Raw genomic sequence first — 24,482 nt, 5'->3', positions numbered from 1 at the left:
ACCTATTATGTGCCAGGTACTCTGCTGGCTGCTACGGACACAATGGTAAGAAAAACAGACATTACCTTCTCAGGATGTACAGCCTGGTCAGGGAGGGAGACAGGCATTAATCAAATAATCCCATAATCATAGACACCAGCTGCTGAGGCCAGAGTAACAAAGCAAGGTCTATAGGGTCCTGAGAGTATGTGGTGAGGGCTCTGACATAGCCATGGGAGCCAGGGAAGTCTGGAAGATTTCAGAGGAGGCATCATTTGACCTGAGTTCCAGAAGGTGAAGACATGAAGGAAGGAAACCAGGAAAGCCTTCACAATGGAAGTTGTTCTGGTCCTACAGTTTAATCCAACCTGGATAGACACAGAGTGCCCAGTGTTCAGCAAGCTGCCTCATTTAGGCCAAATGTCTGACCTGCACAGGAGCAATGAGGTCTCTTCTGTCATTTCATATGTTCTGAGAATGTATTCTTGGTCAGATGCTGTGTTGGCCCTTTGTGCACATTATCACATCCATTCCTTACAGCATCACTGGCGAATCAGCAGTATCACTATCACCATTCCATAAAGAAAAAGTAAGGTGCAGAGGGGTTGAGCAACATGCCCAAAGCCAATCAGTAAGTGAGAGGCTGTGCTAGGATGTGAAGCCAGGTCCAGCAGCTGTAAAAATAATATTTTTGAGACTGGGTGCAGTGGCTCACGCCTGCAATCCCAGCACTTTTGGAGACCAAGGCAGGTGGATCACCTGTGGTTCTGAACTCTGTACTCCTCACCCCACCCTTTGCCATCTCAGATTAGAGATTTTATTTCAGCTTCCCAGGGGAGCAATCCATCCTTCTGAAGGCTGAGATGTTTCTTCTTTAGGTCTCATCAAAATTACTCTGAAAGTAATTACTCTGAAAAAAATTACTTTGAAAGTAGCACCTTCCTCCCGTCTTTCATGAAATATAAGCAACAATTTGCCCACAACTTTTTCATTAAGCACCACACACATACATACACACACACTAATTTTTTTTTCAAAATGTATTTAGGTTCAGGCGGTATATGTGCAGGTTTGTTAAACAGGTAAATAGTATGCCACTGGGGTTTGGCGTATGAATGATTTATTCACCCAGTTAATAAGTATATATCCAGTAGGTAGTTTTTTGATCCTCACCCTCCTCCTTCAGGTAGGCACTGGTGTCTATTGTTCCTGTCTTTGTGTCCATGGGTACTCAATGTTTAGCTCCCACTTATAAGTGAGAACATGCAGTATTCAGTCTTCTGTTCCTAGGTTAGTTCGCTTAGCATAATACCTCCAGCTGCATCCATGTTGCTACAAAGGACATGATTTCATTTTTTATGTCTGCACAGTATTCCATGTACACACACAGCTTTAAATGCTTGAAGACAGAATGTGGGCACCACTCAGCTTTCTTTTCTCCAGGAATAACAAACCCATGTCCTCTGTAAAATGGATGTCTGGACCCAGAAGCAAGAGCAGGATTTCTTGCAGCAAAAGAAAAATGAACAAGGCTCCTAGTGGGGTCAACTACAACATTCTAGCAGCTGTAAAAAGAATATTTTTCAGGCCAGGCATGGTGGCTCAATCCCAGCCTGATTACTTAACCTGTAATCCCAGCACGTTGATTGGCCGAGGTGGGTGCATCACTTGAGGTCAGGAGTTCAAGACCAGCCTAGCCAACATGGTAAAGCCCCGTCTCTACGAAAGATATTTAAAAATTAGCCAGGCATGGTGGTGTGTGCCTGTAGTCCCAGCTACCAGGAGGCTGAGGCAGGAGAATCACTTGAACCTGGGAGGCAGAGGTTGCAGTTAGCCAAGATCATGCCATTGCACTCCAGCCTAGGCAACAGGAGTGAAACTCCATCTCAAAAAAAGAAAAAAGAATATTTTTGGAGGAAATAGAAGAAAATATTTTTGAAGTTGGAGCCGAGTTCCAGTGTTTTTCTACAACTTTTAAATTTTCAGTTACCCCATCATTCTTTTTTATTTGCCTAAGACTCCCAAATCCTAAGAACTGAGCTTCTGGATCTCCCCAGGAATGCAGCAGAGTCAGTCACTGGAACATATGAAACTAAATCATCAGGAAGATTGCTAAAGGACTCCAGAGCTTCTTCCAACATTACTGACTTCAGGGACAGGTTCTGACTGACAGCCAAAATTTTTAAAAGGTGCTAAAACTCAGTGTAGTTGCATTTACACATTGTAAATCTCATTAGAGATGTGTCAGCGTGCTGGGTTCCGGTGTGGAGAGCTGGCAAGGCCCTGCTGCTGGGGCATGTTACATGCTGCCAACCCCAGCACCTGTCACATGGACCACAAGTCAGTTGCAACAACTTTCGCTGTGTGCTGTTCACCACCTTGTGGGTCACACGAAGACCAATCCCAAAGTTTTGATTGTGTCCTTGGTTAATCAAGATGGGTGGAAAATTCTGGAGGTATTCAGAGTACAGAATATACCCCTGAAAAAAATGCATACTTTATTCCTAGCTGGAGCTTTAATCCCATATTCTTAAATAGTCTCTTGGTCTGGTCAGCCGGGCTTAAGCACACATGAACGATGTGTTTATCAGGATTAGGTTCATTTGCTTATGCTTTAGCATAACCAACATAGAAGCTTATTTCTCTCACATAAATCCAAGCCAAAGAGGTCACAGGGCGGCTCTGTGATAACAGGGACTCAGGTTCCTTCTAGTTTGTTTCTCTGCCATCCTCAGTACATGACTTTCACCTCATGGTCCAGGGTGGTTGCTCCCACTCCAGCTATCACATATGTATTCTAGACCAGTGGCTGACAAATCAAAGCCCATAGGCCAAATCCCATCTTCCACCTGTTTTAATAAGTAAGGTTTTATTGGAATATAACCACACCCATTTGTTCACATATAGTCTATGGCTGCTTTCCCAGTTTAATAACAGAGTTGACTAGTTGCAACAAAGACCATATGGCCCACAAAGCTGAAAATATTTACTCTCTGGCCCTTTACAGAAAAAGTTTGCCAACTCCTATTCTAGATGACAAAAATAAAGACAAAGAAGATCACAGTACCCCAGGCCATTTCCCCAAAGTCATATATGATGTTTCTGCTTATATTTTATTGCCAGAATTTATTCTCACAACCACACCTAGCTGCAGGGAAGACTGAGAAATGTGGTCTTTATTTTAAATGGCCATGTGCCCCGATAAAATTCAGGGTTATCGGCCGGGCGCGGTGGCTCAAGCCTGTAATCCCAGCACTTTGGGAGGCCGAGACGGGCGGATCACGAGGTCAGAAGATCGAGACCATCCTGGCTAACATGGTGAAACCCCGTCTCTACTAAAAAATACAAAAAACTAGCCGGGCGAGGTGGCGGACGCCTGTAGTCCCAGCTACTCTGGAGGCTGAGGCAGGAGAATGGCGTAAACCCGGGAGGCGGAGCTTGCAGTGAGCTGAGATCCAGCCACTGCACTCCAACCCGGGTGACACAGCGAGACTCTGTCTCAAAAAAAAAAAAAAAAAAAAAAAAAATTCAGGGTTATCTTTCTATGGAAGAAGAGGAAAAGGAATTTGAGGAGTCAAGTTGTCCTCCAAGGACCCTTTTGGTGCCTTAGACTCAGGACACAGACAGGATTAATGGCTAACTCTGTCCCTTCCCTAGGTCCACAGCCTGCCTCTGTCCCTCTGGGTTCTACCGCTCAGTCAGGGTTCATGGAAACAGAACCAAGCAAAGTCGAGTTCCTCCCCCTAATGACTACAGTAGAGCTGGCCCAAGCAAGAGACCCCTGCCTTCTCGCTTTGAGTCACTGCTGGGTTCTACTTGCCTTTAATAGAAAGGCTCCCCTCTGAAGGAAGGCAACCCAGGCCCATGTTACCACATTTATCCACGTGGGAAGGACAAAAAGCAATACAAACAGAGATGGGTTAAGAGACAGAAGCAGTAAGTGTCCATCAACCAAAGAATTAATTTTTTAAATGTGGTATATATACACAATGAAATACTGTTTAGCCACAGGAGAGAATGAAACTATGTCTTTTGCAGTAACATGGATGGAGCTAGAGGTCATTGACTTAAGTAAAGCAAGCCAGGCACAGAAAATCAAACATTGCGTGTTCTCACGCACAAGTGGATGCTAAAATATGTGATCACATGGGCTTAGAGAGTGGAATGATAGTGGAGACTCAGGAGGGTGAGGGAGCGGGGAGGTGAATAAAAAGAAATTAGTCAGTGGGTACAATGTGCATTATTCAGGTGATAGATACCCTAAAAGCACTGACTTGACCACTACACAATCTATGCATGTAACAAAATTCACATGTACCTCATAAATGTGTACAAGTGTAATTAATTAATTTTTTAAAAAAGTTTTAAGAGGCAGAGAGGTGTAAGACAGAGACCTGGAGAAAACTTTAAGGTAGGTATACAATTTTGTTTAGAAATCCAGGTGTGAAAAAAATATTCATGACTTTATTTTCTTTACTAAGTCCAACTGTAAGCCACCATCCTGCTGAGCTAGTCAGAAATTAATTGCAGTGAGTATTGGGGCTCCATCTCCAGATTCAAGCAAAAGTCCCAGGGGCTTCTGCAGTGACACCCCCCACCCCCATCACTGAGTCACAGCAGGTACACCGGGACACATATGGTCTCTTCAGGTAAGGCTGGGAGACCCAGAAAGCAAGACTCCCTAGAAGCACCACGCCTTCCCAGGCCTTGCCCCTCCCCAGGGCATGGCACTTCTGTTTCTTTCCCAACAAAGGGAAAACTCATAGTACACCCGCATCCACACTCCCAGAAGCATACCCCTTTCTCTCCTGCCCCTCTGGCTCCTCAAGCAGCTTCTACTCTATGTCCAGTGAAAATCCTATAATTAAGGACTACCTGTTGGAATGGAAGGTAGTAAGAAAAAAGGTAAAACTTAATATTTTATAGATAGGCAAGTAGATAGATGTCCATCTATAAATCTAGATACCAAGAATTAAAATCTATCTATCTCCCCTACCCTGTAGCCCATTTGCATGTCTCTATAGATCCCGGTAAATCTTAACCCCAGGTTGGATATCCTCCTGAAAGGGGCTGTTGGTGAATGGAATGATTGGGAGGTTTGGGCAAGAGGCTGTCATCTTGCGCGCCCCCTGGAGGCATGTCCCCAAATAGCCTGAACCTGCTCTGATAATCACACCTAAATTTAAGCCTATCCTAAAACAATCATGTATGTGGAGGTTCTTGTTGCCAGTGGAAATTGGTGTTTGCCAAGTGTAGGAAATAACAAGGTGCCATTGATGAATGGAGTTAGACTGGGGCCTGTAGAGGGTTCCTCAGGGTGGGCTAAGCACCGATGCACCAGTAATGTGCTTATTGTTAAAATACTCAAGTACAGCTACAGGGCGTGGTATAAATCACTAGTACTGCCCTAGCCTCTCCCCTAGTTATCTCCTCAGCTTCCCACAATCCAGAAGTTAAAGGATTAATGCTTGGCTCAGTGGGAAGCCTACAGACCTGCTCCCAGGCTAAGATCAGTGTCCATTCTAATTGGTCAATGTCCATGACATACCAGTTGTTGAATATCTTGAAATCACTCCAGATGAGATGTTTTAAATTGTGAAGAATATAAGGTAAGGTGAGTCTTCACTTCAGGGGTCACCATGCACTGATGTGCAGGCTGTTCACTGCACAAGTTTCCCTGACGGGGGAGTCAGTGGCAATTCCAGCCTGTGCTCTGTTTGCCAAGCCTCGTGCCCTGGTGTGGGACTGCATCTACCCAGAGGAAAAAAGACTTTCTCTGATGTGTGTAGAGGTGCCATGTGTTGTAGCAGCTGGCTCACTTCAGAAGCTCTTTCAAGCTTTCAGGCCTGAGTGGAGAGGGCCTGACCTAAGATGGGGGCCATAGGCTGGGAAATCAGAAATAACTGCAAGAAACATTTGGAAGCATCATACAACCCTAAAAAGGAACTGATAGATTCAGATGCAGCGGCTCACGCCTGCAATCCCAGCACTTTGGGAGACCGAGGGGGGCGGATCACTTGAGGTCAGAAGTTCAAGATCAACATGGTGAAGTCCCATATCTACTAAAAATACAAAAATTAGCTGGGTGTGGTGGCGCACACCCGTAGTCCCAGCTACTCAGGAGGCTGAGGCAGGAGAATCGCTTGAACCTGGGAGGTGGAGGTGGCAGTGAGCTGAGATCACTGGACTCCAGCCTGGGTGACAGAGTGAGACTCCATCTCAAACAAAAACAAAAACAAAACAAAACAAAACTGATGGTTAGAGGAGATGAGGGGGAGTGAAAATGTAAATCTACTTCCTATCTGAAGCATTGAAAGATTCTGTGATGGTGACAGAAAGAGAGATCAGAAAAAAATTATCAGTTGGAGAAATGATGTGATGAATTTTGTTTGCTGCCTACTGGGTGGGAAATTACAGCTAAGTATACAAACAAGATGCCCAAGTAAAACAGAGTGGGAGTGCAGGCAAGGGATCAGGGCTTCAGATGGAGAAGCTGGAGTTCTGCACATTGCAAACCTTGAGGGGCCTCTGAGAGGAGACAGAGGACCCAAAGAGCCCTTGAGAGTAAGAAGGTGGTGAAATAGGGGTGCAGCTTCATATAATGGAAAGCACTTGGGTTTTTGCACATTAGAATGGGATTTAAGTCTTTCCTTCTACTAACCAGCTGAGAGCCCTTGAAGATATTAACTTCTCTGAGCCTTGGTTTCTTTGAAACTTACCATAATAAGACCAACTTTACAAAGCTGCTAAGAGAATTAAATTAAGTATGTGAACTGCCTAGCAGAATATGTGGCTAAAAGCAAGTACTCGACACCCATTACCATCATTAGAAGTATTATTGCTATTATTATCAGCAGAGGGCTGCATCTTAAAAAGCCTTGTTGAGCACCTACAGAGTAGGATAGGAGTGCCTGCAGAGCCAGCCAGGACAGATTAAAGTGATGTATCAGTGGCAAACTTCCCAAGATCTGTCCTAGGATTATGCCCCTTTCTCCTAGAGACAGAATTTAATATATGAATGTAATTTTGATAAATGACATGTAATATGAGCTTATCTGTAAATGAACTAGCTCCACCTTCAAGCTGGGTTTGGCAACAGGAGAGATGAAGGCTGGGAAGCAGCGATGCCATAACCATAAAGGCCCTTGATGAAGAAGAAAGATTCAGCAAAGGCCTGAAGGCTTAAGCTGCCTTGGCCAGCTGGCGTCAAGCAGGGGTGGCTGGGAGGAAGCCAGCCCTGTCTTAGGGAGCCAAAGTCAGTCTGGAGGCTCTCAGGAAAGAGGGGTCAAATGTTTCCAGTTATGGAACCAGGAGAAGGCCAAACTTCTGCATCTGCATCTGTGGCACCAGGACTTCCTAGTAGTGCTGTCCAAGACCTGACCAGCCTTAAGATGCCCATGTTGAGTTGAATCTTTGATACTGCCCTGCCCCCATCTCCTGGCTCACGTTTGCTAAAATTAACCAAAAGGAGTCTTCAGCACATGTGCAGGGCAGGGAGTCAATATCTGTGCCCCTGATACAACTGAGGGAGATGTTATTTCAGAAGAGCTCTAAGGCCAAGACAGTTGGGTCTTTTCACTTCTCCATTCATTCAATATATTCAACACATATTTATTGGTGACTTCTTTTTTTTTTTTTTTTTTTGAGACGGAGTCTTGCTCTGTATCCCGGGCTGGACTGCAGTGGCCGGATCTCAGCTCACTGCAAGCTCCGCCTCCCGGGTTTACGCCATTCTCCTGCCTCAGCCTCCCGAGTAGCTGGGACTACAGGCGCCCGCCACCTCGCCTGGCTAGTTTTTTGTATTTTTAGTAGAGACGGGGTTTCACCGTGTTAGCCAGGATGGTCTCGATCTCCTGACCTCGTGATCCACCCGTCTCGGCCTCCCAAAGTGCTGGGATTACAGGCTTGAGCCACCGCGCCCGGCCTATTGGTGACTTCTTAATGCCACGCACTGAGCACGAAGCAGTGAACAACCCCCTGTCTAACCAATATCCAGCCTCTAGCCTCTCCTATCCCCAGCTAAACAGAGTGCTACCTTTCTTCCCTTTAGCACTGTTCCACAGCCCACGGTTCAAGGGCATCAAAACTTTCTGATGGACTTCAGCTCTAGCCCCCCACTTGCCTATCAGCAGCCACCCCAAGCCACTTCCTTTCCTGTGTCATCTCTCACCCACACTTGTCTCTGCACAACTGGCTTAATGTCTCTTTAGTTTAAGCATATCCATCAGCACTATGGCCTAATATATATGATGCCTTACAGTTCATAAAAGACCTGCATTCTTTATATCACAGAACCCTCACCTCTACTCTGAGATAGGTAGGGTAAGAATTATCCACTTCATTTAACCAACTTAGAGTGTTTAGACGAGGAGACCAGGATGGTAACCTGTGCCTCCTCCAGTTCTCTAGATTCTGTATTAAAATATTGCTTTATGTATTGCTTATACCTGCCTACTTCCAAAGACAAACGAATACTATATTCATCTCTAATGGGATACTTTAGTCCCCAGTTCTTTTGGATACTGGTGGTTATAATTGAGCTTTGAGAGTACACAGCAGCAATTATGCTTACCCTACGCATACTCCCAAGTCCAATACTTGGCCTAAAACAGTTCCTTCCTTCTCACAAGGAGTTCACTGCACTATCTTCTCTCCTTCTCAAATAAGCTCCTAGAATCTGATCTCCTTTCCTGGGCAAATCTCTATCTATAACTAACCACCTTACACTAAAGTTGGGCAACGTGACTGACATTATGAAGACAGTGTGACCGTCTTCCCCACTGACCACCACACCTTAGAGGGCAAGAGTTTATACCCCAGTGCCTCGTACTGTGAATGACATACACAATAATGAATTAAATTCTTCTGGTTCAATTCTTCCTAAATACCATTCATAATCCCTTCTGCAAAGATTACCCTGCAAAAAATATTTGTTCTTCAGCCTTCCCAAAGTGTTAATATTCACATTCACGTTGCTCTCAGTATTTGTTTAGTTGTCCTAAGTAGTTCTGTCTTGAGTACTTTTGGTTAAACAGGTGATTTAACCAAACTGTAAAGCACTCAGCATGCCTAGTTCCACATTCTGAAAATTGCTTAGTAAAATGTTTTTGATCTTGGTGGTCGGTTGATGGTGGTAAAAGTAAAAGCCATTAGGACTGTAATTAATGAAGATGCTTTATGCAAGTTTTCCCCAAGTGCAAGTGAGAGGACATGTAATCCCATTACCAATACTTGATCTTTCACTCTCGGGAGATTTCCCCACTAATTAGTCTGAAACTGTAATTTACCCTATACTTGAAGAAATGTGTCACATGAGGACACTTCTAATTTATTTCTGACCTTCTTTGAATTTACAGGCACATATGCCATTGACCGGCATTCCTCCCAATTGCTATTTTCCTGCCACCAAAAAAAAAAAAAGAAGAAGAAGAAGAAGAAAAGAAAAAAAGGTATGGATTTGTCTAAGACTTGAGAAGGGAAGGCAAGCTCAGAATACATTTCCTAGCACTTCTCTTGTCTAAAGGTTTTGTCCAACTGTCCTACTCTGGTTTCTCAAGCCATCCCTCTAACAACCAATGAGCTTTCTTCTACATTCTCAGGACTTTGAAATGAACAAAGAAATGTAAGCAGAAGTGATGTCTGTCATACCTGGGTGGAAACTTTAAAAGTTAATCCACAGCTTGTTCCATACCCTCTCCCTTCTGCCACAGCAAGGAGAAAGTTCCAGATGGTGGCTGGTCAATAAGCCTGGGTACCCAAGTGAGAACAGCATGTAGCACATCCCCCAACCAATTCATGATGGACATGGAGAGTAAGAAAGAAAGAAACTTTGCTGTTTGAAGACACTAAGACTTGGGGGTTGTTACTGAAGCATAACTTGGCCCACCCTGATGTATATAATCTTCCTACATTATGGAAACCCTATCCTAGACTTAAACAAGTTATATTTTGCCATTGCCCCCTGTGTTTTCTCCTAGAAGCCTACCTGCACAGTTGACCTCAGTGGGCAGCCTTTCTGGTCCTTAAAGATTTCATGGCACCTTATTCCTAGAATTCCATCTCCAAAATAATCTACTCACAACATTCCACTCCTGGGGAAAGCCACTCCATTTCTCCTTTTCCAAAAGTCCACCAAAAGCCCCCACTGGAGTTTGATGGAAAGGTGTGTAATCTATCACACATCCTATATTGTTCCCTTTTTCCAGCTCCCAGTCCTGAAGGATACAGGGCCCGGCGGGGCCCCCTGGCCACTGAGGGAACAGGAGTCACCCAGTCGCCATGTTCTGACAGCTTGTCACATTATTTTTCCCTGTGGGGGCTCTGCTCCCTCCATCTAACCTTCTTCTCTGTCCCCTGAGACCAGAGGCCTCTATACAAGGCCTCTGAGGCAAAGCAAAGCAAGATTGATGCCCTACGAATGGCCATGCCCGGGAGGGCTCGTGGTTCAATGCATAGAGCAGCCCATTCTTCCCCATTTCAGGTTCCCACACTGGACACCAAAGCAGGAGCTCAGAGCCAGGGCAGCAAGAATTCAACCTTTGTTCATCCTCCAAACACAAATGATCCACCACATTCCCCAATCTCTCCAACACAGGCCCTCGCACCTCGCCTACTCAAAATCTTTCTGAAGGTGTCCCAGGCCCTTTGGACAGAGGAGCTGGAATCAAACAGTGATTCAAAAAGTTTAATTGTAGCATGAAAAAAAAAAAAACCCCACTCATTTAAATATTGGCCAAAGAGAAACCCATCTCCCATTCCCACACCCACCAATGCACCTTCCTCCCCACTTGCCCCATTAAAGCAAGTGGTGTTTGAGGGCTATAGGCTGGGTAATTCTGCTATAGAATCATCAATGAGCATGAATATCAATGGTTTACTTGCATCCCCAGTCCCCTGAATGTGCAGGTAAAAGCTTCCTAAAGGCTCAGACCTAGGAGCAGGGCTCTGGGACTTCCAGGGGCTGTCAGGCAATACATATAAAAATGATTTCATCTAAATTCCCTGAGAGGTTTCATAGACCAAAGCACCTCTGAAGGACAAAGAGACAACTGTAAAATTACCCGAAAATAAATGCTTCTAAAATGGTTGGAAGAAATCCAGGGTAAGGGGAATTCGAGGGCCAATAACTAATCCATCAGCTCTTTTTTTTTTTTTTAATCCCACATCTGGATTTTTTTTTCCAAGGCCATAGCCTGTCACCATGCAGTTTATCAGCTGTCACTCCATCTCGATTCTGAGTGACGTGAGATCAATGGTGTAAAACTGCTCTCAGATCTATAGAGAAATTTATAACACCAGGCTCCACCGTGTCCTGGCTGGGCCTGGGTCCCAGGGTTCTGAGGCAGAGGCTGCCATGCAGACTTCATTTCCATTTCAAAAGTGGATTGTGACCCACTTAAAGCAAGTGAGTTCAAGCTGTCAGATGCAAAGGAAGACCCAAGTCAGAAGTCTTCTGCACTTACAGAACAATGACTTTGAGGGGGAAGAAAAAGACCAGCCAATGATTAAAATTCTCTCTGCCTAGAAAAGGCTCTAGCAACCTGCCTTAATTTCTTTTAAGTCATGTGGGATTTATTAATAATCCTAAATTTGTAGCAACATGTTTTAGGCTCTGAGACCAATTAATCCATCCAGTTTATGTAACTATGGAACTCCTGCATGTAGTTTAGGCACAGAGTTGTGGTCTTCACTGCAGGTTTGCTTCATTACCCCCAACCTCTTTTTCCCCCAGGAACTCTGTAATCTCTTCTAATTCTGCCTCAAAGTGCCCAGGCACCATAAATAAGGTCGTAGGAACCCAGGCCACATCCCATATCCCACACCCTCCAGCCAAAAGGCTCCAGAGAAATTTTTAATTTCTCCCTCAAACACAGTGAATCCTTGGGGTGATAAGGGAAACACCCCTGGGCCATGGACAGCTGTAGAACATCCCACTTCCACTCCACCATCATTTGTCAAGGACAGATGTCCAACAGAAGATACACCGAGGTGCCACTGGATTTGCTCGTGGTTGAACCCAGAGAAGCCTCAACTTGCGAGAAAAAGTAAATCCTCTCTCCTACCACTGTCCACCTGCATTCTTCTTGAAACTAAACTCAAGAGAAGGCTCCCAGGAGGAACTGCATTCTCCAGAGGACTGGTGATGGCTGGAGAACACCAACCAGCAATTCCTACACCGCTTGCTTCAGCTCCTGGTTGGAGGGAGATGGGACTCATAGTAGGAAACACAGTCCTCAGGCTCAGCCCATAGATGAACAAGTGTCATCAGAGTGCACTCTTCTCTCCCCTTAGTCTCTTGGGATTTGGCCTTACCGGTCACTGACTAGTCACTCTTCCCTAAACAGTTACTTGAGAGAATTACCCTTGGCCTTCCTTCCAGGTCAAAGTTCCACCAGCGCAGGCTTCTTTCTCCACTTCCATTTTCCTGCACCTGATTTTCTTTCACTTTACTCTGGTGAGCCTATTTATGTCGGGCTGACATCCTTCAACACTCTCCATTGCCTTAAGGGTAAAACCCAAATGCCTTAACAAGATACACAAAGCACCCACCTGTTCACCCCAGCTTTCATCACCTGTCTGTACTCACTAGGTCCTTTCATAGAGCCTTACACCCCAGCTCTGAGACCTTTGTGTCACTTGCTGTTCCTCCTGCAAGGAATGCTTTTTTCATCTCCACCCCTACCTTCTCCCTTTCTAGCCCTAGTTAATTTCTCTTCATCCTTCAAAACTCAACTCAGATGTCACCCAAAAGCTTTCCCTGAGTACTCCCATTTCCCAGCACAACTGGGCCTCCCTCCTCTGGGCCCATACGGTCAGGCAGAACATACCTGTACCCCTGTTCTTAGGCCCTGCGCCACATGTCCAGGTATTCCTCTTCCTCAAGAAGCCACCTGTGATCAGCAGCGGTGTGGACCTTCCTTACAGCACTTCTCACATGCATTCGCTGTCTGATTACTCTTCTATCTCCCCATCCTCAGGGCTGGCAGGATCTAGCTTTCTATTTCAGAACAGTATTACATTTATAGAAAAATTGTAGTGCTAGTCCAGAGAGTTCCCATAACCCCACGTCCCCTGTCATTAACATCTTACTCTGGCACTTTTGTTACAATTAATAGCTAATATTGTTATTATCTAAAGCCCACATTTTATTCAGATATCCTTTGTTATTCTCTGAAGTCCTTTTTCTGTGCCACAATACCACATTACATTTAGTCATCATGTCTCTTTAAGCTCTTGCTGTGGCAGTTTCTCAGATTTTCCTTGTTTTTGATTATTTTGATAGTTTTGAGGCATACCGGTCAGTTTTTGCAAAATGTCATCTTTCAGTTTGGTTTTATCTGATGTTTTTCTCATTATGAGACTGAAGTGCTTTGGTCTTGAGGAAGATCACAGAGATAAAGTGCCATTTTCATCACATCATACCTAAGGTGCATACTATCAACATGACCTATCACTGTGATTATTGACCTTGAGCACCTGACCAAGGGAGTGTTTGACAGCTTTCTCCATGTAAAGTTAGTCTTTTTCTCTCCACTCCATACTGTATTCTTTGGAAGAAAGTCACAATCCACATAGTCCATACTTACAGAGTGGGAAATTATGATCCACTTTTATGTGGGCACAGAATCTACTACGTAAGTTCTTCAATGGTCTTCCTTGTGGTAGAATTGTCTCCTTTCCCACTTATTTATTTGATCATTTATTTGTATTAGTATGGATACTTTATTTTTTAATCTCTGTTTCCACAGCATTTATCACAAAGTCTGGAACTTAGTAAGTTCTCAATAATGTTGGTTGAGAGAATGAAGGTATTACGGACTGACCTCCGAAAATCCGTAAGTTAAAGGTCTAACTCCTAGGACAACAGACTGACTGTATTTAGAAACAGAGCCTTTAAACAGATAATTAAGATTAAATGAGATCATAAGGGTGGACTCTAATCCAGTACAACTGGTGTCCCTTTAAGTAAAGGAAAAGATACCAGGGGGCTCAGCACACAGGGAAAAGGCCATATGAGGACACAGAGAGAAGGCGGCCATCTGCAAGCCAAGAAGAGAGGTCTCAGGAGAAATCAACCCTGTGGCACCTCGATCTTGGACTTCGTGTCTCCAGAACTGTGAGAAAATAAATTGTTGTTGTTTAAGTCACCCAGTATATGGCATTTGGTTACGGCAGCTCTAGCAGAGTAATAGAGGAGTCAAACACTTTTTGTACCTTGGCTCAGTATAAGTCAGCAGGAGGTCACCTGCTGCTTCTAGGCATTCCAGGAGGGAAAGTCCCTTGAAATATTCTGCTCCTCCAGAATTATGGGCTCCTGTCCATTAAATATCTGTATCTGTAGGTGGCTTCAGTCAGAATACATGGCTTTTATAGAAATGACTAGAAAAAAAAACTCTACTGAGAACTCCTTTTTGTCAACATCTGATCTCAACTAGCGAGTAAGGTACCAAAAGGTTTTGAAATGACATGAGGGCATGAAAATTCCTGGAACCCTCAGGTGACCACTGCCTCTTTCCTCTGGGATCTATATACCTACAACAATACCTATTATTTCCAGAGAGGAATCAGGGAATTGGGGAGACAATTGTCACTAAAGCAAAGAAGCAGACAGGAAATGGGAGAGTTATTTTTCTTTCTGAACAAATCCCTTGCCTATAAAATAAGAGGTTTAGATTACATAGTCTTTGATGTTTCTTCCCTGTGCTTTAAAGGGAAATAAAAACTAACATGTGTTCCTAAGCACCTGATATTATATCATCTTACACAGTCTTCAGAACAACCTTGCAAATACCCATTTTGCTGATAAGGGAACTAAGAAAGATATAGAGAGAGGCCAGGCATGGTGGCTCACGCCTGTAATCCCAGCACTTTGGGAGGCTGAGGCACGATGATCACTTGAGGTCACGAGTTTGAGACCAGCCTAGCCAACATGGTGAAACCCTGTCTCTACCAAAAAATACAAAAATTAGCTGGGTGTGTGTGGTGTTGCACGCCTGTAATCTCAGTTACTCAGGGGGCTGAGGCATGAGAATTGCTTGAGCCCAGAAGGCGGAGATTGCCGTGAGCGGAGATCATGCCAGGGCACTCCAGCCTGGGCGACAGAGCAAGACTCCGTCTCAAAAAACAAACAGAAAAACAAAAACAAAAAAACCACACAGAGAGAAAATAATTTGCATGGGTCACACAGCCAATCAGTGTAATGATCAGATTTGAATCCAAGCAGGATGATTCCAGATCCTGCAGTCAACAGGTGTGTTCTGCTTCTTATCAGGTAAAGTAGGTCTCTCAGAGTGTCCTGACACACGGAACACACAAAATGAAGAGTGGCCCAAGATCTGGAAATGATCCAGGGTTTGTGAGCATCTGGCACTGGAATCGATCCAAAATCAATGTTTAAATAACAGTTACCTTCACCCCCAAATTGTCTCATTGTCTGACTGCTGAATTTGAATCAGGGCTATGGAGAATGCTGCTTTGTGGTTTACTATACAGTTTAAAAGTCACCATGCCAGTACTGACGGCCCAAAAACCACACACAGAGAGAGAGAGAACTTAAAGAGTAAGCATTTGGAGTGTAGAAAACCACTTGGTTGCATTTCTAGAGCATCAACCCCAGAAAACCCAGAGGCTTCAGAATTCGATGAGATTTTTGCAAAATGTGTTTTCACTACAAAAATGAATTAGATGCCCCGAAGAGCTTCCTCTGTTCTTTGCTTGGCCGAACACTTGCTGCAAGCTTCCCTGAGGGGTTTACCCAATGTTGAGTCTGCAGGAGGAAAAACCAGGGCCCTGGGCTTATTTTTAAAGAAAAAAAAAAAAAAAGTAAAAGGTTAAAAAATAACCCCTCTCTTCATCCATCCTTAGAATTACACTTTCCAGTGAAGTCTAGTTCCCTTTCCTGGTAGATATAATCCTAATTAAAAATAAATTACATGCTGTATAGAACTTGAAATGGACAAGATAATCCTATTACATATGAGAATATATCCTGATTTTCTTTCCCTCTAAACTGTGGGAGATATCAGATCAGCCTGAGCCCCCCATTGTCGTCTCTTTGAAAACTTTCCTAGAGCCCTAATCCGTCACGTGACGCCCGTGTCAATCTCGGTGTTTGCACGCGAGTTTCACAATGCCGGCATTAGGCTCGGTAGCAGAAACCCAGCTTTGCGAAGCCTGCAACATTTGCATTCCAAGAAAACGCCGGCCATTGTGGAGCTGTGTTTGTTCTCAAGATTGCGAGACAGTTGCCGGTGAAGTTGCTAAAACCCAGAGAAAGGGGCTCCTTTGAGCCTGCCCAGACCTTTTGGTATGATAACAAGGCGATTCGGGCGGCTTTTGTGAGGCCGGATCAGCGCCGGGGCGGGCGAACTCCCCTCCCTTTCCCCTACTTCTCTCCCCGGCCACCTCCCTGGACATATTTTCCTTTCCGGGGAGTTGCTGCGGACGTTGATGCTCTATTTTAAATCGTATTTCCATAATCGAGCGGCTGCCGCGGCCGGCCCGGAGCTCACGGTGCTCGCGTGCCTTCACACCTCCACCGCCGGCACGGAAAAACCTGTGCACACCAGTGGCGGTTGGAGACTCGCGGCTCCCTTCCCGGCTCCCCGGCTCCCGGCTCTCAGCCTCCCGGCGCCGCCGCCGTCGTGGCTACTTCCGAGCGACGAGGACCTGGCCGCGGAAAAAATGCTTTGGACCTGCTACCAGCCACCCTACACCCCTCCTCTCGCCTCCTGGCTTTCGCCTGCCTCTGCTCCCCTTTCCTTTTCCCACTTTCAAGCACTCCTTGGTTTATTTCAGCCTTGACAATGAGCATGCTGACGCGGAAGCGCTTTAAGTAGAAATTGCAAGTAGTTCCGAATCTCTGGCCAAGCAAAAAAACCAAACTTAGCGCGTGGCTGGGATCCCGAGTCCAGCCCAGAACTGCCGGGTGCGGGGGCGTAGGGGGCGCTGGCGTGAGGTCCGGGTCCCAGCCACTCGCGGCCTGGCTGTGCTAGCGGGAATCGCTGAAATCCCTTCCTCTGGGACTCCAACCCCATTGCCTACCACTTTCCCCACCTTCCGAGTCCTCCGCCCAGCAGCAGCCGCGCCACCCTGGCCAGACCTTCCCTAGTTACGCCAGCGGAAGCGCCGAGGCCGCTGTCCACCAGCCAAGTTCTGAACCTGTTCCCGTCTGGGTCTCCGGGGGAAGAGGGGTGAGGAAAGATGACGTTAGCCTAGGGGCGCTAAAGGTCACCAGCCAGCCCCAGGCTGCGGTGGGAGTGTTGCGGGGCTCGGAAGGAAATAGAAAGTTCCTTCGGCTGCGTGTGTTCCCCAAGGAATATCTCTTGGAGGGGACAGGGGGAGGGCAAGACACTAAATCGCACTTGGGAGGTGGAAGAAAGGGCTGCGGTTTGGGTTCCTGTAGGGGGCGCTCCTCCTTACACGTCCCCGCGCGGCTGCAGATGCCTGGCCTTATTGCTTTTAGCGTACCCAAGGCTACAAGGTGGAAGAGGTGGAGAAGGGAACCCAGAGACACACCGCTCTGAGGAAGCCTCCAGTCACCATCCCCTTCCCCAGTATCATAACAGCTTTTATTTATGGATGGCTGGGGCTGCATGTTCTGCTGACAGTTCCAAGCACCTCTCTCATCCCCACCACCCAGTTCCCGGCTTGGTCTCCCTACTCCAGGGAAAACTCCTGACCCTCTTCTGAAAAGACCCCCAAAACACACTCCCTCGACTTTGAGGGAAAAGAAAATATGGATAGGACGCTGACAGCAGGACCAAAATTCGGGATTCTGAAGAATGTTTACTGAATGCAATCTGCTTACCAAACCTATCGCCTAAAAAGCAAAATTTCTTCCAGTGTGTGGCTTCTGTTTTTTACCTTTCCTCCTTCGTGTGTATTTGCATAGCCTGCTCAATAAAGCCCTTCAGTAAGCATCATTAAGAATCCATCTTATTCCAGATCCGAGCTCCATCTCCCTGGCCTTCAGGGATGGGAAGGGGTTATCTGTGGGGCAGCGCAGCGCCTGGCCAGCCTCAGGATTCGCCCAGCCCAGATTTTGGCAGTGCCGAAGCTCCACACTTTCCTAGGCAGATGGTTAAGTTCCCCCCACGTTCCTGCCAGGATTCAATGTCACGCTGTGATTTTGTTCTTCTGGAACCGGACGAGTGTTGCTTCCCAGAGTGGCCCTATTAGAACAGAAAGAAAATCCTCTAAATAGGCGGAACAAGGCATCAGGAGGAAAAACTTCTCTAAATGCTCTTTAATACGAGCCGGGTATTGTGTGGAATTCAGCGCCCATCACCGTTTAGCCGGAGAGTTATGGCAGTGATTGGGGATGAATAGAGGAACATAATGGATACATGTGGCGTTTGCTCATTATATTCAAGTTAGCCCAACTCAGTTGTGGAAACTGTTCAACTTTCTCTCCCCTTAGCTTGTCACAGTGAAATAATACAGACATTGGGGCCTCCAATGGGATCGCCTGCCACACCATTCTATTTCCACAGCTAACGAGGGCTTCATAAGCCTTTGATACAGTCTGATCTTTGAAACCTTTCCAAATCTCCTCAAGCTTATGCTAAATCCTATTTGGAACTTTTTTTTCCTTGCCTGCTAGCGCCCAAGGCTTAAGAAAGCCATTTGGACAGTGACATGCATACTAACATATCGCGGGGCTATTTTCTGAAAGGGAAGTGGCAGCTCTGATCACCGGGGCTCACACGAGCAAAACACAATTGCGTACACAAATTTGAATAAAATCAATTTTCCCTTATCCTTCAGGCTTCTTAATCGAGAGGCTATTCCAGGCACTGTAGGAAGCTAGGAGAGAAGGAAAGCAGAGTCTCACTCAGCAGAGCAAGTCTGTGGGTAGGGGGCTGCAAGGGTTTGGAAGCCTCAGAGGTGCAAAATGCAGAGTGTGTGTGTTGGCAGGGGCTGGGGGAAGGGGGATTCTGGAGTCTCTGGGGAGAAATCCCAGCGTGTTCGCACTTAGTTCTAGCCGCGGCACGGAGGGATACAGGCGACAATTAACAAAATCATCCGCTCCTTTTACTCCTGGAGCCCTGTGCCAACTCCTCTACATGCAGGGTGCTGACAAGAAAAGGGAGAGAAAGCAAAAGGAGTTAAACAAAAGAAAGATTCCCTAATTTTCCTTTTTGTTTTCCCCTCTAAGCCTTTCCACATTAAAGGGATTGTCAGAGGCAGGCGGAGGAGCAACGCGAGGGGAGGCGGCCATTGGCTGCCCGGCTCGGGTGATTAGCATATCGGCGGCTATAAAGGCAAAGGCGTCGCGAGGAGGCGCAGCTTCTGTAAGGCAGGGAAAGGCGCAGGGTGAGGGCGGGTCCGCGCGTCCTCAGAGCCGGCTGGAGGCGCGGAGCTGCTACCCGCAGACTTCTCCCGCACAGGGCTCTCAAAGAGCGTGATTCCGAGAGCCTGAGACTCACGCCCGACCTGGAAACCAGAGAAGACTCTCTTCCTTAGCCTTTCGGATCGCAATTAAAGCTGGAGGCATGAGTCTTGTGAGGCGCTGGGGCAGCCCCTGCCTTTTCCCCTTGCAGCTCTTCAGCCTCTGCTGGGTGCTCTCAGTGGCCCAGAGCAAAACAGTCAGATACAGCACCTTCGAGGAGGATGCCCCCGGCACGGTCATCGGGACCCTGGCAGAGGACCTGCATATGAAAGTATCGGGTGACACAAGCTTCCGCCTGATGAAGCAATTCAACAGCTCTCTGCTCCGGGTGCGCGAAGGCGACGGGCAGCTGACCGTCGGGGACGCCGGCCTGGACCGCGAGCGGCTGTGTGGCCAGGCCCCGCAGTGCGTGCTGGCCTTCGATGTGGTCAGCTTCTCGCAGGAGCAGTTCCGGCTGGTGCACGTGGAGGTGGAGGTGAGGGACGTCAACGACCACGCACCGCGCTTCCCCCGGGCCCAGATCCCGGTGGAGGTGTCCGAGGGTGCGGCCGTGGGCACGCGCATCCCCTTGGAGGTGCCAGTGGACGAAGACGTGGGCGCCAACGGGCTGCAGAGCGTGCGACTGGCCGAGCCGCACAGCCCCTTTCGGGTGGAGCTGCAGACGCGAGCGGACGGCGCTCAGTGCGCGGACCTTGTGCTGCTGCAGGAGCTGGACCGCGAGAGCCAGGCCGCCTACAGCCTGGAGCTGGTAGCCCAGGACGGCGGCCGCCCGCCGCGCTCCGCCACGGCTGCCCTCAGCGTACGCGTCCTGGATGCCAATGACCACAGCCCGGCCTTCCCGCAGGGCGCCGTGGCCGAAGTGGAACTGGCGGAAGACGCGCCCGTGGGCTCCCTGCTTCTCGATCTAGACGCGGCCGACCCCGACGAGGGCCCTAACGGCGACGTGGTGTTCGCTTTTGGCGCTCGCACCCCGCCGGAGGCGCGCCGCCTCTTTCGGCTTGACCCGCGAACGGGACGCCTCACCCTGGCCGGGCCCGTGGACTACGAGCGTCAGGACACCTACGAGCTGGACGTGCGGGCGCAGGACCGCGGACCTGGGCCCCGCGCTGCCACCTGCAAGGTCATCGTGCGCATCCGCGACGTCAATGACAACGCACCCGACATCGCCATCACCCCGCTGGCCGCCCCAGGCGCGCCGGCCGCCTCGCCCTTCGCCGCTGCTGCCGCCGCCGCTGCGCTCGGGGGAGCGGACGCTAGCTCGCCGGCGGGAGCTGGGACGCCCGAGGCTGGCGCCACTTCGCTGGTGCCGGAGGGGGCGGCGCGCGAGAGCCTGGTGGCCCTGGTCAGCACCTCGGACAGGGACTCGGGCGCCAACGGGCAGGTGCGCTGCGCCCTCTATGGGCACGAGCACTTCCGGCTTCAGCCGGCCTACGCGGGCAGCTACCTGGTGGTGACCGCGGCGTCGCTGGACCGCGAGCGCATCGCCGAGTACAACTTGACGCTGGTGGCCGAGGATCGCGGCGCGCCCCCTCTGCGCACCGTGCGGCCCTACACGGTGCGCGTGGGCGACGAGAACGACAACGCGCCGCTCTTCACGCGGCCGGTCTATGAAGTGTCAGTGCGCGAGAACAACCCGCCCGGCGCCTACCTGGCCACGGTGGCCGCCCGGGACCGGGACCTGGGCCGCAACGGCCAGGTCACCTACCGGCTGCTGGAGGCCGAGGTGGGCCGCGCTGGGGGTGCCGTGTCCACTTATGTCTCGGTGGACCCAGCTACCGGAGCCATCTACGCGCTGCGCAGCTTCGACTATGAGACGCTGCGCCAACTCGACTTTCGCATCCAAGCTAGCGACGGCGGCTCCCCTCAGCTTTCCAGCAGCGCCCTAGTGCAAGTGCGCGTGCTGGACCAGAACGACCATGCGCCGGTCCTGGTGCACCCGGCGCCAGCCAATGGCTCCCTAGAAGTGGCGGTGCCTGGGCGCACCGCAAAGGACACTGCCGTGGCCCGTGTGCAGGCCCGGGATGCAGACGAAGGGGCCAACGGGGAGCTGGCGTTCGAGCTGCAGCAGCAGGAGCCGCGCGAAGCCTTCGCCATCGGCCGCCGCACGGGGGAGATAGTGCTCACAAGCGACCTCTCGCAGGAGCCACCCGGCCGCGTGTTCAGGGCGCTACTGGTCATATCCGACGGCGGCCGTCCCCCTCTCACCACCACCGCAACTGTCAGCTTCGTGGTAACAGCAGGGGGCGGGCGTGGGCCTGCTGCGCCTGCCAGCGCAGGAAGCCCGGAGCGTTCCCGCCCGCCTGGCTCTCGGCTCGGGGCGTCCGGGTCGGCGCTGCAATGGGACACGCCGCTGATCGTCATCATCGTGCTGGCCGGGAGCTGCACGCTGCTGCTGGCCGCCATCATCGCCATCGCCACCACTTGCAACCGCCGCAAGAAGGAGGTGCGCAAAGGGGGGGCCCTCCGGGAAGAGCGGCCCGGGGCGGCGGGCGGCGGAGCCTCGGCTCCCGGCTCCCCGGAGGAGGCCGCCCGGGGAGCCGGGCCCAGGCCCAACATGTTCGACGTGCTCACCTTCCCTGGCACCGGCAAAGCGCCCTTTGGCAGCCCCGCGGCGGACGCGCCTCCGCCTGCGGTCGCCGCGGCCGAAGTGCCGGGCTCAGAGGGCGGCAGCGCCACTGGGGAAAGCGCCTGTCACTTCGAGGGGCAGCAGCGGCTCCGCGGCGCGCACGCCGAGGTGAGGCCTTCCTTTGGCTGGGCGCCCCGCTCCGTGCTCCGCGGACAGGCTGGGGGAAGGGAGACTGGAGGGGTAGGGTGGGCGCATGCAGGTAGACACTTAACCTGTCGAACCTGTTTTTTGTTTGTTTGTTTCTTGTCCAACCCCCCACCCCCCACCCCCATTCCCCTATTCCCTGCTGCAGCCCTACAGTGCCTCCCCGGGTTTTGGAAAGGAGCCGGCGCCCCCTGTGGCGGTGTGGAAAGGACACTCATTCAACACCATCTCCGGCAGAGAAGCAGAGAAGTTCAGCGGCAAAGACAGCGGTAAAGGGGACAGTGATTTCAACGACAGCGATTCTGACATCAGCGGGGACGCTCTGAAAAAGGATCTCATCAACCACATGCAGAGTGGTGAGGACTCTTATTTCCCACCAAATTCGACATTCCTCCCTTCCCTCCCCTTCACTACTGCTTGCCTCCTGTCAATCTCGGTTCCCAGCCCCCTTCCCTCTTCCCCACTTTTTCTCACTCCTCCAGTTGCGGATCCTGGCCTACCTCACACAGTGAATTTCAAAATGCCAAGTAGAGGCAACTCCAGCTCTTGAATAAAGCACACCCTCATCCTGTTAGGCAGCAGCATGGGTGATGCTAGCCATTAAAAAGGGGGTTCTGCTTATCAATTTTTTTTTCACTTCCAGCTGAAGAAGGTGGACCAGCTTTGCATTAAGATGGCTTTACAGGAAGCAATGTGCCTTCCATTCTTGAGACACAGTGTATATCTTTATGTACACAGCCTTTCCTTTCAGCTGCCCTGACCCAGGCTGACATTCTAAAGATGGAAGCCTGGGTATGTATAATCTCAGGAGTAATCGTCATGCTGTTTCCTTTTCCCTTTTGTGTTAGGACTGTGGGCGTGCACCGCTGAGTGTAAGATCCTGGGCCACTCTGACCGCTGCTGGAGCCCATCCTGCAGTGGGCCCAACACACATCCCTCGCCTCACCCACCAGCCCAGATGTCAACCTTCTGTAAGAGCACGTCCCTGCCTCGGGATCCGCTGCGCAGGGACAATTACTACCAGGCCCAGCTGCCCAAGACAGTGGGGCTGCAGAGCGTCTATGAGAAAGTACTGCACAGAGACTATGACAGGACAGTCACTCTGCTCTCCCCTCCCCGTCCAGGGAGGCTCCCAGACCTGCAGGAGATTGGGGTACCCCTCTACCAGTCCCCTCCTGGCAGGTACCTGTCCCCGAAGAAGGGAGCCAATGAAAATGTGTAATCCCATGCTGCATGTCTTCACACCTATACAGGTCACTCCGAGAAGCCCCTAAGTTATTGACCGGTTTCAGTGTTGTATATATAAATATGCAAGATGTGCCTTAAAATGAAGTTGTTGGAAGCTATTTCCAATCACATTGGTACTGTTTGGTATTTGCAAACAAAAATGTAGTTAATGTAATTTTTATGAAATGTGTGCAGTATTTAATTTTTTTATCATGCTATTGACTTTAATTTCACTTGTGGCTTGCCATTTTCTTAGTGTTTTTAACCTGTACATTGTGTAATGTAATGTTTGTATATAATGAAATTTTGTTATATTTTTATATAATAAAAGCTAAAGTGGAAGTTATTGCCAAAGGAACTGTCTGTAAGACAAAAAACAAAACATGTTGGAATTACTTAATTGAAATTTATCTTTCACCTGAAACAACCTAGTGTTTGAGAAATTTTGCCTTGCCAAGTATAACTTGTATATCTTGACTCTGTGGTAGATTTCAAGTTCAATGTTATTTAATTACATTTGGTTTTCTGTAAACCGTGTCACTTATAAGCACAGTAATAAAAGATTTGTCATGTGTTTGAAGAATCTGCTAATTGCTTTTCATGAAGTTGCCTATAGTCAGACATTCACAAATAATATGAGTATCAGAATGAAACCTTTCAAGTGCTCATTATCTGGGCATTATTAATGTTCATGACAATATTAAACCTGTGGGATTTCAAGTATTGCAAAATGTCACCCAAGTATTAAAAATGTGTGTTGATTTCATAAATTATAAGCATCTCCACATGCATTGGTCTATAAAATTCCTGCTCTCATTTATTATCTGGGTAAATATTTATTGAGCAGACACCAAAAAGTGAAGAAAGCTAAGTCTGGGTTGTTCATTCACTAATTAAACAAGCATCTGTAGAACTTTTACTAGCTGCTGGTACTCCTCCTCAAGCTGGAGTTTGAGGTGAAGAAGACATAGTCCCAAAGAGTCCTCAGCTTATTCGGGGTGTTAGTAACAAAAAGACTAACATCTTAGTCGTTTGGAATGTAATAGGTTCCCACTACATTCTGTCCTACTTCCTCCCTCCTTGCCTTCCTCTGGAGCCAGTCTCCAAAGTAAC

At 48.6% G+C, this 24,482-nt stretch overlaps 1 protein-coding gene across 2 annotated transcripts; it reads left to right on the top strand.

Moving 5' to 3' along the window:
• The first annotated feature begins 19,267 nt into the window (after window positions 1–19,267).
• LOC103214488 (protocadherin-8) lies at window positions 19,268–23,943 on the top strand. Of its 2 annotated transcripts, none has more exons than XM_007960505.3 (3): window positions 19,268–21,815; window positions 22,291–22,498; window positions 22,991–23,943. In XM_007960505.3, the coding sequence occupies exons 1-3, from the start codon at window positions 19,476–19,478 to the stop codon at window positions 23,362–23,364; spliced, it is 2,922 nt and encodes a 973-aa protein (XP_007958696.2). In that variant the 5' UTR covers window positions 19,268–19,475; the 3' UTR covers window positions 23,365–23,943. The 2 variants fall into 2 exon arrangements, with proteins under 2 accessions (XP_007958696.2, XP_007958694.2); XM_007960503.3 differs by having other exon boundaries at window positions 19,268–22,106.
• Window positions 23,944–24,482: the final 539 nt, after the last annotated feature.

The sequence above is a fragment of the Chlorocebus sabaeus genome, chromosome 3, assembly GCF_047675955.1.
Source record: "Chlorocebus sabaeus isolate Y175 chromosome 3, mChlSab1.0.hap1, whole genome shotgun sequence".
NCBI classification, from domain to species: domain Eukaryota; kingdom Metazoa; phylum Chordata; class Mammalia; order Primates; family Cercopithecidae; genus Chlorocebus; species Chlorocebus sabaeus.
This window is presented reverse-complemented; position numbering and strand designations above follow the sequence as displayed.

Coding starts and splice junctions, on each gene's coding strand:
- LOC103214488 (XM_007960503.3), top strand. CDS start 19,476: ATGAGTCTTGTGAGGCGCTGGGGCAGCCCCTGCCTTTTCCCCTTGCAG. Junction 22,107..22,290: donor TCCGCGGCGCGCACGCCGAG/GTGAGGCCTTCC, acceptor TCCCTGCTGCAG/CCCTACAGTGCCTCCCCGGG. Junction 22,499..22,990: donor CATCAACCACATGCAGAGTG/GTGAGGACTCTT, acceptor CTTTTGTGTTAG/GACTGTGGGCGTGCACCGCT.